Here is a 17164-nt window from a genome sequence, read left to right on the forward strand (position 1 = left end):
TTTAGTTCTTGCTTAGTTATTGTCTCCATTTGTATCAGTCCTGATGCATATGTCATGTCTAAAATACGTCCTATAATAGTTCTCATTGCCTCAATACTAGTGCTAGACACATCCAGTTTGTAGTGTTTAACTTCATAGACATGAGTCCTAGGTTCCAAAGGGCCCCGAGTTCCAAATGATTTTTGTTTTTTTTTTTTTCCTTTAGTGATGATTAAAATAAACATATATTTTTCAGCATCCACATCATACATTCAAGATGAATCTGAATGTAATGGTTGATGAGAGTTTTATTTTAATCACAGTAATGGCGGTACAGTTCAAAATAGTGTATGGTTGCTAGATTTTTTAAAAGTATGTATTCAAATGCTGTAACTAGGAAACTGAAATATAATTTAGAGGTAGGTATCATTTTAGTTGTTCTTCACCTTCATCAGTATTAATAAATGGCTAGGCTGGAATTTAGTTGGTATGACATAGTCTTTGTGAATATTTTAAACAGTTCATTCAGTACTTCCCAAGTACAAGCAATGATGTCTGTTAATACAACCATGACAAAATCATACGTATTTTATAATCAGTGTTTGCAAACCACCTAGGAGGAGTGGTGGCTTCATAAAAGTCTGTATGCCACAAAACGTATTTTATTTATGGTATAATGCTGTTTCTTAAATATGTCCAGTCAAGGAACATTTCTTTGTACATCACCTTAGCATGATTTGCATGTACGACAGAAATGTGGGGAACAAGCAGGGATGGAAGAACTGCAAAATCAAAAAATGATGCATATTCTAAAAGTCAAAATACGAGCTCGGAAAAATGTTTTATCAAGAAACCTTCCCCATGGCCAACTTCGAATTTCTACTTCTGCAGTAGAAATACACAGATACAATTTATTACCAAGATAAAAAATGCAGTTGCTAAAGCATGTTTCCTGGCTTCAAGTGATCAAGAAGAGTAATTAAATGGAAACGCCTTAAAATGCGAAGCCTACTATACCAGTTAACTCACAGGAGTAATTTAGTTACATTCAAATTATTTTTAGCATTTTCAACTTGTAAATATGCACCATTTGCACACTGTGAGATCATTTCGTAACTAGGGCACACTGTGACTGGACTGAATAGCGCGCTAAAATTGAAAGGAACGCGCACATGGCATACTAAGCTGAGCTGATTGGCACACAGTGTTCTTCCAATTTGAGGTTCAGCCGTAGCAAGATTACCACTCATCGCAGCCATCCTGCAATTCATTAAGTATGTATTCAAACTTCATTGTTATACAGCAACATTAATTTTTTTTTCTGTCTTATTTTTCTTGCTTCCGAATCCCAAACAAATGCAAAACGCCGGAGATGGGCTAGCCAACATACCGTACGTAAAAAATGAGGATACTTTCGCGGTGAACACTAATAATTTTTGGTAAAGATAAAGCTACGCTATAAATTTACGTACGAACAGCGTAAGTTTACAATAAACTATTACGTAGAATGGTCTGCGGGAACGATTGGTGTTAGTAGCGTGAAAGTCTGTAGTACATGCTGTTGGCGTGCATGCTTTTTATTTGGATACATGAAGCAATACAAAGGGGTTGACAAACACTGTTTGTGTCGTTTTGAGTTGGTGGAAGAAGACAGAAACTGTGAAATATCAACATGTTTGCGGTGTAAAAAATCCGTAGGTTATGGCTCTGAACGAACAAAAACATTTATCCTTACATATTGTAGTTTTCAATTACGATGTTTGAATCTCTACCTATACATGCAAGGTCACCCCTGATTAATATAACCTAACCTGTCAAATTATTTACCCTGCTACACTACATTTTCATTAATGAATGAGTTATAAAATGAGTAATGGAGAAAAACAAAAACGACCTAACTGTTTGATATGTGGCGGTCAAATTTCATCCAGTAATTACGGTGTATTTTGTACTGTTGTACCTAATACTGATACTCTGCTTGCCAATGCAGTGGAGAAAATTGTATGCAAGAAACTTGTACGGTCTGTATTGTCAGCAGCATCCATCTGTGCAAAATGTTTTTCCCTTTTTGAGGAATTAGCATGCGCCGAAACAAAGTGCACATCCATCAAGAAAAAAATTCTAACATTTTTTGAAAGAAATTCCCATAGAATAAAAAATGGTATACAGGATATTCAGGGTGTAGCGTGTCAGACAGAAGATGTGATAGAAATTAACAGTGTTGTTGAGAAACCAGATGATAAACTGAAAGAGGAGGAATGTGAACCAGATACTGAAAATTCTTGTGAAAAATCTACTACAGAACAGAAGGTGAGCAATAAAGAATTTAAATGTTTTTATGAATGTGTGTGGAGAAAGGAACACCTGAATGTTGTCAGTTTTGGCCCGTTTGTTTTTGTTGAATGAAATATTGCAAAGCATGTAGAACCTTCACTGATCATTCCAGAATCTTTATAAGTTTTATAAGTATTTAATAGAAATAGCATATTCTGGTACAAAACATGCAGTTTATTCAGCAATAAAGTTCAAAAACAAAACTAAACATAGGGAAAAAATGACTGAATGGTTTTGTATGTTCGCATATTAGAGTCACACCTCCATTCATTCTTACTGTGGGTAAAGGACAAGAAAAACAAGATGTCTAAAGCAGACCTGACCTAAACTGGGTCACATTCTGAAAATGTACTGGCCTATTGTGTACGTGCATCTGCATATTTAAGTAGAGATTTCAGTTTAAATAGCTCTAAATTTCAACAGAAGTAGTTGTGGTAAGCTTAAAAGAAATCTGAATTTAATTCAGTAAGTTATACCAAATAAACAACATGTCACATTGTAAATAATTGTTGTTATTGCCATCTTAAGTCTGGTTCAATGTAGCTTTGCATTCTGGTCTATTCTCTGCAAAACAATTGCAACTTATATTTCATTGTACCTCTTACTGTGTTCAAGCCCTATTACCTTTCTTTAATTTTAGTATGAGTTCCTTTTAACTGAAATAAACTTCTGTAATACAGGAAAATCCTGGGAGAAGCACAATTAGTGCTGGATTTAATTTTATGTTCTGCCTTATTTTACATTGTAAAAATTATGTTTTAATAGTTTAAAACAAGACACTGATGCTTCTATTAATATGCATTCATCATAGATTCCTCTGCAGTACAGGTAGAGACAGAACATTTCACAGAGAAACTGGAAGGAAGCAGTGAGGTTCCAAAAGTATTCTCCAATGCCTAAAGTCTTAATGTAACAATGTTTCATGTTTACAGTTAATTTTAATTTTTCTCTTTCCTGTTTGTGTATTCCTGCTGCTGTAAAATGTTTTTACAAATGTCTGCTTGTGACTGTGTATGTGCGGATGGATGTGTGTGTGTGTGTGTGTGTGTGTGTGTGTGTGTGTGTGAGTGTATACCTGTCCTTTTTTCCCCCTAAGGTAAGTCTTTCCGCTCCCGGGATTGGAATGACTCCTTACCCTCTCCCTTAAAACCCACATCCTTTCATCTTTCCCTCTCCTTCCCTCTTTCCTGACGAAGCAACCGTTGGTTGCGAAAGCTAGAATATTGTGTGTTTGTGTCGACCTGCCAGCACTTTCATTTGGTAAGTCACATCATGTGTGTGTGTGTGTGTGTGTGTGAAAGAACAGATACCAGCTTCATTAGTTAAGGCTCACCAGCCATTTGACCATCTTCTTCTGTGCAGATGCACAAACAGTGCCCGAACTATTACGGGAATCGGCAGTAAAGCCACGAGTAATGAGTGTAATGGGCAGGGGCACTATGAATATAGTGTGGGACAATAAATTGTGAATGTGGGTCTCATGGGAGGCGTGCCAGAGATGAGTCCCTGCAGTCATACTATCTTCTGTGTCCTCGTTGGCTCAGATGGATAGAGCGTCTGTTATATAAACAGGAGATCCCAGGTTCGAGTCCCAGTCGGGGCACATATTTTCAACTGTCCGCATTGACTTATATAAACACCTGTATGCAGACAGGGGTATTCATTTCATTGTAATTTCATTCTAACACACTGCATGGTAACCAATGATATCTGTTCTTTTGGACATATACATGGTGTTACAAAAAGGTACGGCGAAACTTTCAGGAAACATTCCTCACACACAAATAAAGAAAAGATGTTATGTGGACATGTGTCCGGAAACGCTTAATTTCCATGTTAGAGCTCATTTTAGTTTCGTCAGTATGTACTGTACTTCCTTGATTCACCGCCAGATTTCATACGGGATACTCTACCTGTGCTGCTAGAACATGTGCCTTTACAAGTACGACACAACATGTGGTTCATGCACGATGGAGCTCCTGCACATTTGAGTCGAAGTGTTCATACACTTCTCAACAACAGATTCGGTGACCGATGGATGGGTAGAGGCGGACCAATTCCATGGCCTCCACGCTCTCCTGACCTCAACCCTCTTGACTTTCATTTATGGGGGCATTTGAAAGCTCTTTTCTACGCAACCCCGTTACCAAATGTAGAGACTCTTCGTGCTCGTATTGTGGACGGCTGTGATACAATACGCCATCCTCCAGGGCTGCATCAGCGCATCAGGGATTCCATGCTACGGAGGGTGGATGCATGTATCCTCGCTAACGGAGGACATTTTGAACATTTCCTGTAACAAAGTGTTTGAAGTCACGCTGGTAAGTTCTGTTGCTGTGTGTTTATATTCCATGATTAATGTGATTTGAAGAGAAGTAATAAAATGAGCTCTAACATGGAAAGTAGGCATTTCCGGACACATGTCCACATAATATATTTTCTTTCTTTGTGTGTGAGGAATGTTTCCTGAAAGTTTGGCCGTACCTTTTTGTAACACCCTGTATGTATATACAGTTATCATTATTGTTCAGATTCCAATAATTGCAAGCACATGTTGTACATCCCTTAGTACAGTATACTGGTTGGCCATCTGCTACTCTCTCTTTTTTGTTTCTTTTCCATTCTCTCTTTTCATCGTCACCAGGAAAGGAAGTTTTGCATTTCAGAAGTTGGGCATGGGAAAAGGCAAATTTTCAGGTTGTGTCAAATTTCATGAACTCCTTTTGGGTGTTAACATACTATATACTATATACATATTTTCCTCATTACATTACAACACTAGTAACTGTTCTTTGCTAGGAAACATTTGCATTGTCTAGGATTCAAAGGTGAACTCTCCAGCATAGCATGAGAGTCTGCTTTTGTGGTGGCACTGGGCATTGCATATCTCTCTCCCTCTCCCTTTTCCCTCCCTCTCCCCTCCCCCCTCCCCCTCCTGTGTGTGTGTGTGTGTGTGTGTGTGTGTGTGTGTGTGTGTGTGTGTGTTTTTCATAGTAGTGTCTGTGTTCATTTTTCTACAAACATTTCTTTCTCCATTTATATTTTAATAGAAAACATTTTAGATGAAATGAGTTTTTCTCTAAACCTTTCCAGACTGATACTGGCAAAGTTACCCCTCGAACTTCAATAGTGGCAGCTGGGAAAGCAGGAGCTTACAGTAAGAGAAAAGGAAGACCAGCACGAAAACCACATACATCTAAACAAATTTCTAACAAGTTATGCAGTGGTCAAGAAAAAGATGTTCATCGAGTTCGGCGTTATATACACCCATGCTCACTTTGTGGTAGACTTTTTCGTCGTCCTTGTGAGGTAAAACAGCATTTGTTGTCCCATGGGGGTGCAAAGCCTTATCAGTGCCGTGATTGTGGGAAAAAGTTTGGCTCAAAATCAGGTGCAGGTATTCATGCTCTGAAGAAACATGGTAAAGATATAACTGAAGAAAATATAATTGACTTGTGTAAGGATGGTACTTTTATAAACTCTTCTTCTGACCAGGTAAATATGATGGTTGAAAGAGACAATAAAGTGAAGAAGGAAGTAGATGATCAGAGAGACAATGACACAACAAGTAGTGATGATGATTTTGAGTGGAAAATGGATGAAGAAGAAATTTTTGGTATGTTTAGTAGTGAGGGGCAAAAATTTGACTCTGTAACCAACTCACCAGACAAAGCTACATCTAGTGAAACGGAACAAAATGGAACTGTTAATGTTAAAAATGAAGATGTTAAAAAAGATATTACCGAAGACAAGAGCAAAGAGGAAGAAGCAAAGCTATCTGATACTGGAAAACCTTCACAAGGATCAAGAAATAATGAAGAGAATAATGACAGCAAAGACGACAAGAGGGCAAGAAAAGAAAAGAAAAGAAAGCGGGAGCCAGCACCGAAGGTACCAAAACACGAGTGTGGCATCTGTGGTAAAAAGTGGCGAACTATGAGTGAATATAGATCACATGTTGCAACTCACAGTGATGAAAGACCATACATTTGTGAAATTTGTGGGCAAGCGTATAAACACAAACCAGCACTAGATATTCATGTTGGGATGCATAATGGTATAAATCCCTTCTGTTGCCCCTACTGCAACAAGGCATTCACCCAAAAGGGAGCACTTCAACGCCATATGCCCATACACACTGGGGAAGCACCATTCCAGGTAAGAAGCATATTTATTAATGCTTTTACAGATATTAATCAGAATGTTAATTCACTGGAATTTTCTGTGGCTTATTGTTGCTATTATTACTATTAGAGTAATGTCCAACATAATACATTCAAATTTCCAGCCAAATCTGTATCACATGTCTTTGGCACTGTTGTTCCCTCTTTTACTTTTTCCTTCACCATTATGCTAGAGAATGGATGTTTATTTCCCAGATTTCTGTGTCATTGTTCTCATTCCTTCATCACTGCCTTGACACTGTCTCAGAGTTTGACATATGGAGGTCATTTAGACATTAGACTTGATACACAATTACAAAATACAGTGATGTTTGTTGTTCATACCATCTACTAATTTTATATGTAATAATCTACATTGTAGATTTACTTATTATAGTAATGAGCTCGTTTAGTACACTGTTGTTATACAAATTTTAAAAGTGCAATCTGTTGCACTACGACATGAAATGTAAAGTTAATTTGCAACCATTATCCAATAATGTTATGTTGAACTTAACATCTGCAATGAAACAATGGAAAGCCATTATCCAGTGATGACATATATTTGATTCAGTAAAATGAAGTATGTCAAATGTATTACAAGAAAGTGCTCTGAAGATTGTGGTTGTTTGCCTGAGATTGCATGAAGTGCTGTTACAGCCAGTGAGTTACTCACCTACAGTTGCCCAAGCCACCTCAGGCATTGGCACTGTAGCAGATGGCCGATGGTACTGGTGGTGTGGTAATACCCTACAGCTGTTTGATAATAATAATAATAATAATAATAATAATAATAAAAGAATAGGCCTCCGGTATGTTCTGCCAGTCGTAAAAGGCGACGAAAAGAACAAACCACTAATAGGGCTAACCCCCCTTTTAGTGTGATTACTTGGTTCAGGACAGAACTAAAGAAGCCTCGGACAAGCGCCGTCATGGTCGGGGACGGCGCTTGAACCCTATGCCCGCCCACAATGGTAATGACACTGCTAGCCAACTGGAAAATGATTTAAATCCAAATAGAGGTGTTTTGCAGGATATGCTTCCTGCAACCACCCTAGAAGGAAAACAAAGACAGAGGATGAGATGGTCAGATGAAGTTAATCGACACCTCATGTTCTGTTATTACCAAGCAACAAACCTAGGAACCAACACAACTGGATACAGATCACAAGTATACACAACATTTATTACCAGATACCCAGAATTAAAATTTTTAACAGAACAACGTCTAGCTGATCAGATTCGTGTAATAATAAAAAATAACAGGATACCCCAGTCAGAATTAGAAAACATCAAACAACAAGTACAACAAATACTGGAACAAAATAATGTGCAATTAGAAGAAGAAGAAAATACAGTAATGGACTCGAACATCCCAGAGCAAACAAACAAAGAACAACACGCATCAATTAAACAATCAGAGGAAAATGAAATCTTAAGACATCCACCAGCACAAGCACAAATAGAACACGAAGTGACACACATGTTAGATATAGAAGAAAAATTTCAGTTGACATATATAGAATACAAAGACACAAATACAGACATTAGACCATTCTTGCATAGACCACCAAATAGCCCACAAGTCGAAACAACAATAAAAACTATCAACACAATCATACACAACAAAATAAATGAATACACAACTATGGAAGAGTTACAACTACTGGTTTATGTAGGAGCACTCACTACACTAAATATACACACTAGGCAGATATCAGAACAAACCAACACACAGAAGAAACCCACAAAACCAGCATGGCAACACAGGCTACAGATCAGAATAGAAAAACTGAGAAAAGACATCGGACAGTTAACACAATTTATAAGAAATGAAATATCAGACAAAAAACGAAAAAGGTTAGGTAAAATCTCACAACAAGAAGCAATAGAGCAATTAGATGAAAAGAAGCAAAAATTACAAGCTTTGGCGAAACGACTGAGAAGATACAAAAAAAGTGAAAATAGAAGGAAACAAAACCAAACATTCAACACAAACCAAAAGAAATTTTACCAAACAATAGATAACACACACATAAAAATAGACAATCCACCAAACATAAGAGACATGGAACACTTCTGGAGCAGCATATGGTCAAACCCGGTACAACATAACAGGCATGCATGGTGGATACAAGCAGAAACAGATACATACAAGATGATACCACAAATGCCTGAAGTGATAATTTTGCAACATGAAGTCACCCGAGCAATTAATTCTACGCACAATTGGAAAGCCCCTGGAAATGATAAAATAGCAAATTTCTGGCTAAAGAAGTTCACCTCAACACATTCACATCTAACTAAATTATTTAACAGTTACATTGCAGACCCATACATATTCCCTGATACACTTACACATGGAATAACTTATCTGAAACCTAAAGATCAAGCAGACACAGCAAACCCAGCTAAATATCGCCCCATAACATGCCTACCAACAATCTACAAAATATTAACTTCAGTCATTACACAGAAATTAATGACACTTACAACACAGAACAAAATTATAAATGAAGAACAAAAAGGCTGCTGCAAAGGAGCGCGAGGATGTAAAGAGCAACTGATAATAGATGCAGAGGTGACATATCAAGCTAAAACTAAACAAAGGTCTCTACACTACGCATACATTGATTACCAAAAGGCTTTTGATAGTGTACCCCACTCATGGTTACTACAAATATTGGAAATATACAAAGTAGATCCTAAATTGATACAGTTCCTAAACATAGTAATGAAAAACTGGAAAACCACACTTAATATCCAAACAAATTCAGATAATATCACATCACAGCCAATACAGATTAAGCGTGGAATATACCAAGGAGACTCATTAAGTCCTTTCTGGTTCTGTCTTGCTCTGAACCCACTATCCAACATGCTAAATAATTCAAATTATGGATATAATATTACTGGGACATACCCACACAAAATCACACATTTGCTATACATGGATGATCTAAAACTACTGGCAGCAACCAATCAACAACTCAACCAATTATTAAAGATAACAGAAGTATTCAGCAATGATATAAATATGGCTTTTGGAACAGACAAATGTAAGAAAAATAGCATAGTCAAGGGAAAACACACTAAACAAGAAGATTACATACTTGATAACCACAGCGACTGCATAGAAGCGATGGAAAAGACAGATGCCTATAAATACCTAGGATACAGACAAAAAATAGGAATAGATAATACAAATATTAGGGAAGAACTAAAAGAAAAATATAGACAAAGACTAACAAAAATACTGAAAACAGATTTGACAGCAAGAAACAAGACAAAAGCTATAAATACTTATGCTATACCAATATTGACCTACTCATTTGGAGTAGTGAAATGGAGTAACACAGACCTAGAAGCACTAAATACACTTACACGTTCACAATGCCACAAATATAGAATACATCACATACATTCAGCAACAGAAAGATTCACATTAAGCAGAAAGGAAGGAGGAAGGGGATTCATCGACATAAAAAACCTACATTATGGACAGGTAGACAATTTAAGAAAATTCTTTCTAGAACGTGCAGAAACTAGCAAAATACACAAAGCAATTACTCATATAAATACATCGGCTACACCACTGCAATTTCATAACCACTTCTACAACCCTTTAGATCACATAACATCAACAGATACGAAGAAAGTAAATTGGAAAAAGAAAACACTACATGGCAAGCACCCGTATCATCTAACACAGCCACACATTGATCAAGACGCATCCAACACATGGCTAAGAAAAGGCAATATATACAGTGAGACAGAAGGATTCATGATTGCAATACAGGATCAAACAATAAACACCAGGTATTACAGCAAGCATATTATTAAAGATCCCAATACCACAACAGATAAATGCAGACTTTGTAAACAACAAATAGAAACAGTAGATCACATCACAAGCGGATGTACAATACTAGCAAATACAGAATACCCCAGAAGACATGACAATGTCGCAAAAATAATACATCAACAGCTTGCCTTACAACATAAACTTATAAAACAACACGTTCCTACATACAAGTATGCACCACAAAATGTACTGGAGAATGATGAATACAAATTATACTGGAACAGAACCATTATAACAGATAAAACAACGCCACATAACAAACCTGACATCATACTCACCAATAAAAAGAAGAAATTAACACAACTAATCGAAATATCCATACCCAATACAACAAATATACAAAAGAAAACAGGAGAAAAAATTGAAAAATACATCCAACTGGCTGAGGAAGTCAAAGACATGTGGCATCAGGATAAAGTTGACATCATACCAATTATACTATCAACTACAGGAGTCATACCACACAATATCCACCAGTACATCAATGCAATAGAGCTACATCCAAACGTATATATACAACTACAGAAATCAGTAATTATTGATACATGTTCAATTACCCGAAAGTTCCTAAATGCAATATAACACATACCGTACAGTTAATAGGAAGTGACACTTGATCAAGGTCCGCGTCACTTTCCATTCTTAACCAGACTTAACGTCAGAGAAAGTAAAGAATAATAATAATAATCCTGGTAAGATCAATTTACCCAAAGTATGACTTCATTCTGGAATAATTTTTTTGTATTGTATTGTACTGTATTTTTTATTGGTCTGTTGTCTACATAGCAGCTTATGCATAAGACATTGGACAAGTCAAGTTATAAATATACAGGCTGAAAGTCATTTCAAGGCATACGTATTTAAGGTTACAATAATACACTTTACACGTTTTATAAATTTAAATATTCTCCAATGGAGTAAAAGCAGTGATACTGTAAATATGACTTTAGAGATTTTCCAAATGTATTGACCTCTGTGATAGCTTTTATGTTTTCAGGAAGTTTGTTATAAAGCTTAACTCCCATGTGAAAAGTACCTTTTTGGCACAATGCTGTTTTGTCTGGTAAAGTGATCATGTATATCACAGTGTTTTTTGCAGTCTCCATTCCTTACCTATTACATTTAATTTAAAGAACAAAAGGGTTTCCAATATGTTTATACATGGTAATGGAGGAATACCAGATTTCTTAAACAGGGGTTTACAAGAGTCTCTAGGCTTGCACCCAAACAAAATTCTAATGGCCCTTTTTTGTTGTTTAAAAGTGCTATTAGCTGTTTTAGAGTTTCCCCAGAAGGTAACCCCCATATCTAAGATGAGAATGTAAGTACGCATGATATGCATTCAATACTGTTTTCTCACTACAGCATGATTTTAATGAACAAAGAAGGTAACATGTTTTGCTCAGTTCTGCATTGAGATATTCAATATGCTTATTCCATCTGACGTTACTCAGGAACCGAAGTCCTAAGAATTTGGTTTCAGTATTGTTACCAACTGGTTCGTCATTGATAGAGACTGATGGGATAAACATGTCCTTGTTAGGAACATTGTGGAATTTTAGAGCAATGGTTTTCTTACTGTTTATTACAAGCTGATTACTCTGTGCCCAGTTGCTAAGTTGTTTCGTGACTGTGTTTACTCTCTGCTGTAACTGTTCATCGTCGTCTCCTTTTAGTAGAATAGTGGTGTCATCTGCAAATGTGATTGTTTTGTGTGCATCAACATTTAAGCTTAGATCATATATGTACTGAAGAAACAGAAGGGGTCCCATTACTGATCCTTGGGGTACACCACATTTAATTTGTTTATAGTCAGGTAAGTGACTAGATACAGTTTTTAGTTCAATATTTGTGTGCTTGATGCACACTGCCTGCTTACGATTAGTCAGGAAGGAACTGATCCACTTGTTGGACAGACCTGGAATACCATATCTTTCGAACTATGATAGCAGAATTTTATGGTCCACCATGTCAAAAGCTTTTGACAAGTCAATAAATACTCCTATTGTTTCCTGTTTTTTGTCCATCAGGTTTAGGATGGAATTGATGCACTCATAGACAGCAGTTGTCGTTGACCTCTTATTTCTGAATCCATGTTGTTCATTACATAGGATGCTGTTTTTATTTATAAATTTCATAAGTTTGTCATACATAACTTTTTCCAGTACTTTAGAGATGCAGGAGGAAATTGTGATGGGTCTGTAGTTATTTACATTGTCTTTATCCCCTTTTGTATATACGGGAATAACTTTTGATGTTTTCAACACATCGGGGAAAGTGCCTGCCTGGAGTGAGCAGTCACATACGTGTGTGAATACTTCAATTAGGTTTGATGCGCTCTTCTTTAACATTGTTGCAGGTATACCATCAATACCTGCTGATTTGGAATTTTTTAGTCCTTTTATTGCTTTAGCTACTTCATCTTGTGAAACAGAACTGATGTACATTGATACATTGTTTTGAATACAATCAGAGAGAGTCCCTTTAGTCAGCCATAGTGTCAGTAGTGTCAGTGTCGTCGTAACTGCCGTCCGCTTCACGTCTGCTGTGCAGCGAGCTACCTTAATTTAAGTATTAACTGTATTTTTCTAACTTGTCACTTCTTCTTCCATGTGTTTTTGCTTTTAGGAAGCTTTAATTGTTGAGTGCTAGTAATAGTGTTCCATAGATTTTGTGTTTGTTTTGAATACAGTCAGAGAGAGTACCTTTAGTCAACCATAGTGTTAGTGTTTGTTTTCAATACAGTCCAGAGACAGGTAGTGCTATTTTCATTGTTTTGTACAAGGAGTGCCTAGCAACCACAGTTTAGTCAGCCGCCTTTAGTGAATTAGCAGTCTAGTTAAAAGCTGATTAACTCTCTACAGTAAATTGATTTCTTAGGATGGATAGGATGTGTGACTGCTGTGTACGGACGCAGGAGGAGCTGGCCACTGTTCGCGAACAGTTGAACGTGTTGATGGCCGCGATCAGCCGTCTTCAGGCTGCTGCCTCGGAGTGTAGCGGCAGTGGGGAGTCTGGTGCGTCACATGGTACACCCCAGGTTTTACATGCTTCACCCACTGTCCCTGCTGTCGAGACATCTTCGCGGGTACCGGGCACGGTTGGGCCACCCTCTCCCCAAGGGGAGTGGTGGGTTCAGCGGCGTTCACGGCCCACGAGGCGGAGGGTCAATGTGGAGGCTGGCCGTGTGGCATCGCCTGCTCTGCCTGTGAGTGGACATGTGGCCGCTCCTTCAGCAAGGTCCGAGCAGGCACACGGGGGGAGGGGTTTATTAGTTATTGGGAGCTCCAACATTAGGCGGGTGATGGAGCTCCTTAGGGAAATAGCGGAAAGGTCGGGGAAGAAGGCCAGTGTTCACTCTGTCTGCTTGCCGTGGGGTCTCATCTGAGATGTGGAGGAGGCCTTGCCGGTGGCGATAGAGAGCACTGGGTGCACCCGACTGCAAATTGTTGCACATGTCGGCACCAATGACTCCTGCCGTCCGGGTTCAGAGGTCATCCTCAGTTCGTACAGGCGGTTGATGGAATTGGTGAAGGCGGAAAGCCTCGCTCGCGGGGTGGAATCAGAGCTAACTATTTGTAGTATCGTTCCCAGAACCGATTGCGGTCCTCTGGTTTGGAGCCGAGTGGAAGGCTTAAACCAGAGGCTCAGACGATTCTGTGGAGATCTGGAGTGCAAATTTCTCGACCTACGCTATCGGGTGGAGAAATGTAGGGTCCCCCTGAATAGGTCAGGCGTGCACTACACGCCGGAAGCGGCTACAAGGGTAGCGGAGTACGTGTGCAGTGCACATGTGGGTTTTTTAGGTTAGAGAATTTCCTCCCTAGGCCCGACAAGACGCCTCCTGAGATGCGGCAAGGTAGGAGTAGGCAAAATGCAACAGGGAATAACAATATTAAAGTGCTAATAGTAAACTGCAGGAGCGTCTATAGAAAGGTCCCTGAACTGCTCTCATTAATAAACGGTCACAACGCCCATATAGTACTAGGGACAGAAAGTTGGCTGAAACCAGACGTAAACAGTAATGAAATCCTAAACTCAGATTGGAATGTATACCACAAAGACAGGCTGGACAGTGAAGGTGGAGGCGTGTTTATAGCGATAAAAAGTGCAATAGTATCGAAGGAAATTGATGGAGATCTGAAATGTGAAATAATTTGGATGACGGTCACGGTTAAAGCAGGCCCAGACATGGTAATTGGATGTCTCTATAGGCCCCCTGGCTCAGCAGCTGTTGTGGCTGAGCACCTGAAGGATAATTTGGATAATATTTCGAGTAGATTTCCCCACCATGTTATAGTTCTGGGTGGAGATTTTAATTTGCCGGATATAGACTGGGAGACTCAAACGTTCATAACAGGTGGCAGGGACAAAGAATCCAGTGAAATTTTTTTAAGTGCTTTATCTGAAAACTACCTTGAGCAGTTAAACAGAGAACCAACTCATGGCGATAACATATTAGACCTTCTGGTGACAAACAGTCCCGAACTATTTGAAAAGTTAACGCAGAACAGGGAATCAGCGATCATAAATCGGTTACTGCATCGATGATTTCAGCCGTAAATAGAAATATTAAAAAAGGTAGGAAGATTTTTCTGTTTAGCAAAAGTGACAAAAGGCAGATTACAGAGTACCTGACGGCTCAACACAAAAGTTTTGTCTCAAGTACAGATAGTGTTGAGGATCAGTGGACAAAGTTCAAAACCATCGTACAATATGCGTTAGATGAGTATGTGCCAAGCAAGATCGTAAGAGATGGAAAAGAGCCACCTTGGTACAACAACCGAGTTAGGAAACTGCTGCGGAAGCAAAGGGAACTTCACAGCAAACATAAACATAGCCAAAGCCTTGCAGACAAACAAAAATTACGCGAAGCGAAATGTAGTGTGAGGAGGGCTATGTGAGAGGCGTTCAATGAATTCGAAAGTAAAGTTCTATGTACTGACTTGGCAGAAAATCCTAAGAAATTTTGGTCTTCTGTCAAAGCGGTAGGTGGATCAAAACGAAAATGTCCATACACTCTGTGACCAAAAAACAGAGGATGACAGACTAAAGGCCGAAATACTAAATGTCTTTTTCCAAAGCTGTTTCACAGAGGAAGACTGCACTGTAGTTCCTTCTTTAGATTGTCGCACAGATGACAAAATGGTAGATATCGAAATAGACGACAGAGGGATAGAGAAACAATTAAAATCACTCAAAAGAGGAAAGGCCGCTGGACCTAATGAGATACCAGTTCGATTTTACACAGAGTACGCGAATGAACTTGCCCCTCTTCTTGCCGCGGTGTACCGTAGGTCTCTAGAAGAGCGAAGCATTCTAAAGGATTGGAAAAGGGCACAGGTCATCCCCGTTTTCAAGAAGGGCCATCAAACAGATGTGCAGAACTATACACCTATATCTCTAACGTCGATCAGCTGTTGAATTTTGGAACACGTATTATGTTCGAGTATAATGACTTTTCTGGAGACTAAAAATCTACTCTGTAGGAATCAACATGGGTTTCGAAAAAGACGGTCGTGTGAAACCCAGCTTGCACTATTCGTCCAAGAGACTCAGAGAGCCATAGACATGGGTCCACAGGTAGATGCCATGTTTCTTGACTTCCGCAAGGCGTTCGATACAGTTCCCCACAGTCGTTTAATGAACAAAGTAAGAGCATATGGACTATCAGACAAATTGTGTGATTGGATTGAAGAGTTCCTAGATAACAGAACGCAGCATGGCATTCTCAATGGAGAGAAGTCTTCCGAAGTAAGAGTGATTTCAGGTGTGCCGCAGGGGAGTGTCATAGGACCGTTGCTATTCACAGTATACATAAATGACCTTGTGGATGACATCGGAAGTTCACTGAGGCTTTTTGCAGATGATGCTGTGGTGTATCGAGAGGTTGTAACAATGGAAAATTGTACTGAAATGCAGGAGGATCTGCAGCGAATAGACGCATGGTGCAGGGAATGGCAATTGAATCTCAATGTAGACAAGTGTTATGTGCTGCGAATACATAGAAAGATAGTTCCCTTATCATTTAGCTACAAAATAGCAGGTCAGCAACTGGAAGCAGTTAATTCCATAAATTATCTGGGAGTACTCATTAGGAGTGATTTAAAATGGAATGATCATATAAAGTTGATCGACGGTAAAGCAGATGCCAGACTGAGATTCATTGGAAGAATCCTAAGGAAATGCAATCTGAAAACAAAGGAAGTAGGTTAAAGTACGCTTGTTCGCCCACTGCTTGAATACTGCTCAACAGCGTGGGATCTGTACCTGATAGGGTTGATAGAAGAGATAGAGAAGATCCAACGGAGAGCAGCGTGCTTCGTTACAGGATCATTTAGTAATCGTGAAAGCGTTACGGAGATGATAGATAAACTCCAGTGGAAGACTCTGCAGGAGAGACGCTCAGTAGCTCGGTACGGGCTTTTGTTAAAGTTTCGAGAACATACCTTCACCGAAGAGTCAAGCAGTATATTGCTCCCTCCTACGTATATCTCGTGAAGAGACCATGTGGATAAAATCAGAGAGATTAGAGCCCACACAGAAGCATACCGACAATCCTTCTTTCCACGAACAATACGAGACTGGAATAGAAGGGAGAACCGATAGAGGTACTCAGGGTACCCTCCGCCACACACCGTAAGGTGGCTTGCGGAGTATGGATGTAGATGTAGATACATGCACTTATTTTATATTCATTTGTCTGGGTGCTCTTAAAGTTTGATTGTAACATATTATCAGCAACACCTGTGAAAAAGTTGTTAAATGTGTTGGCTACTTCTAAGGGGTTTGTTTACTTTTTTATTTCTATGTGATACTGTTT

At 38.8% G+C, this 17164-nt stretch overlaps 1 protein-coding gene across 1 annotated transcript in view; it reads left to right on the forward strand.

Annotated features, from left to right (window-relative positions):
• Positions 1–1595: 1595 nt before the first annotated feature.
• The window catches only part of LOC126236670 (zinc finger protein 431-like), a 57630-nt gene continuing 42061 nt past the window's right edge, over positions 1596–17164 (forward strand). Inside the window, exons 1-2 of the mRNA XM_049946154.1 lie at positions 1596–2289; positions 5407–6471. Coding sequence (XP_049802111.1) covers positions 1834–2289; positions 5407–6471 — 1521 coding nt within the window. The 5' untranslated portion in view covers positions 1596–1833. The remainder of the gene's footprint in view (positions 2290–5406; positions 6472–17164) is intronic.

The sequence above is a fragment of the Schistocerca nitens genome, chromosome 2, assembly GCF_023898315.1.
Source record: "Schistocerca nitens isolate TAMUIC-IGC-003100 chromosome 2, iqSchNite1.1, whole genome shotgun sequence".
Classification (NCBI taxonomy): Eukaryota; Metazoa; Arthropoda; class Insecta; order Orthoptera; family Acrididae; genus Schistocerca; species Schistocerca nitens.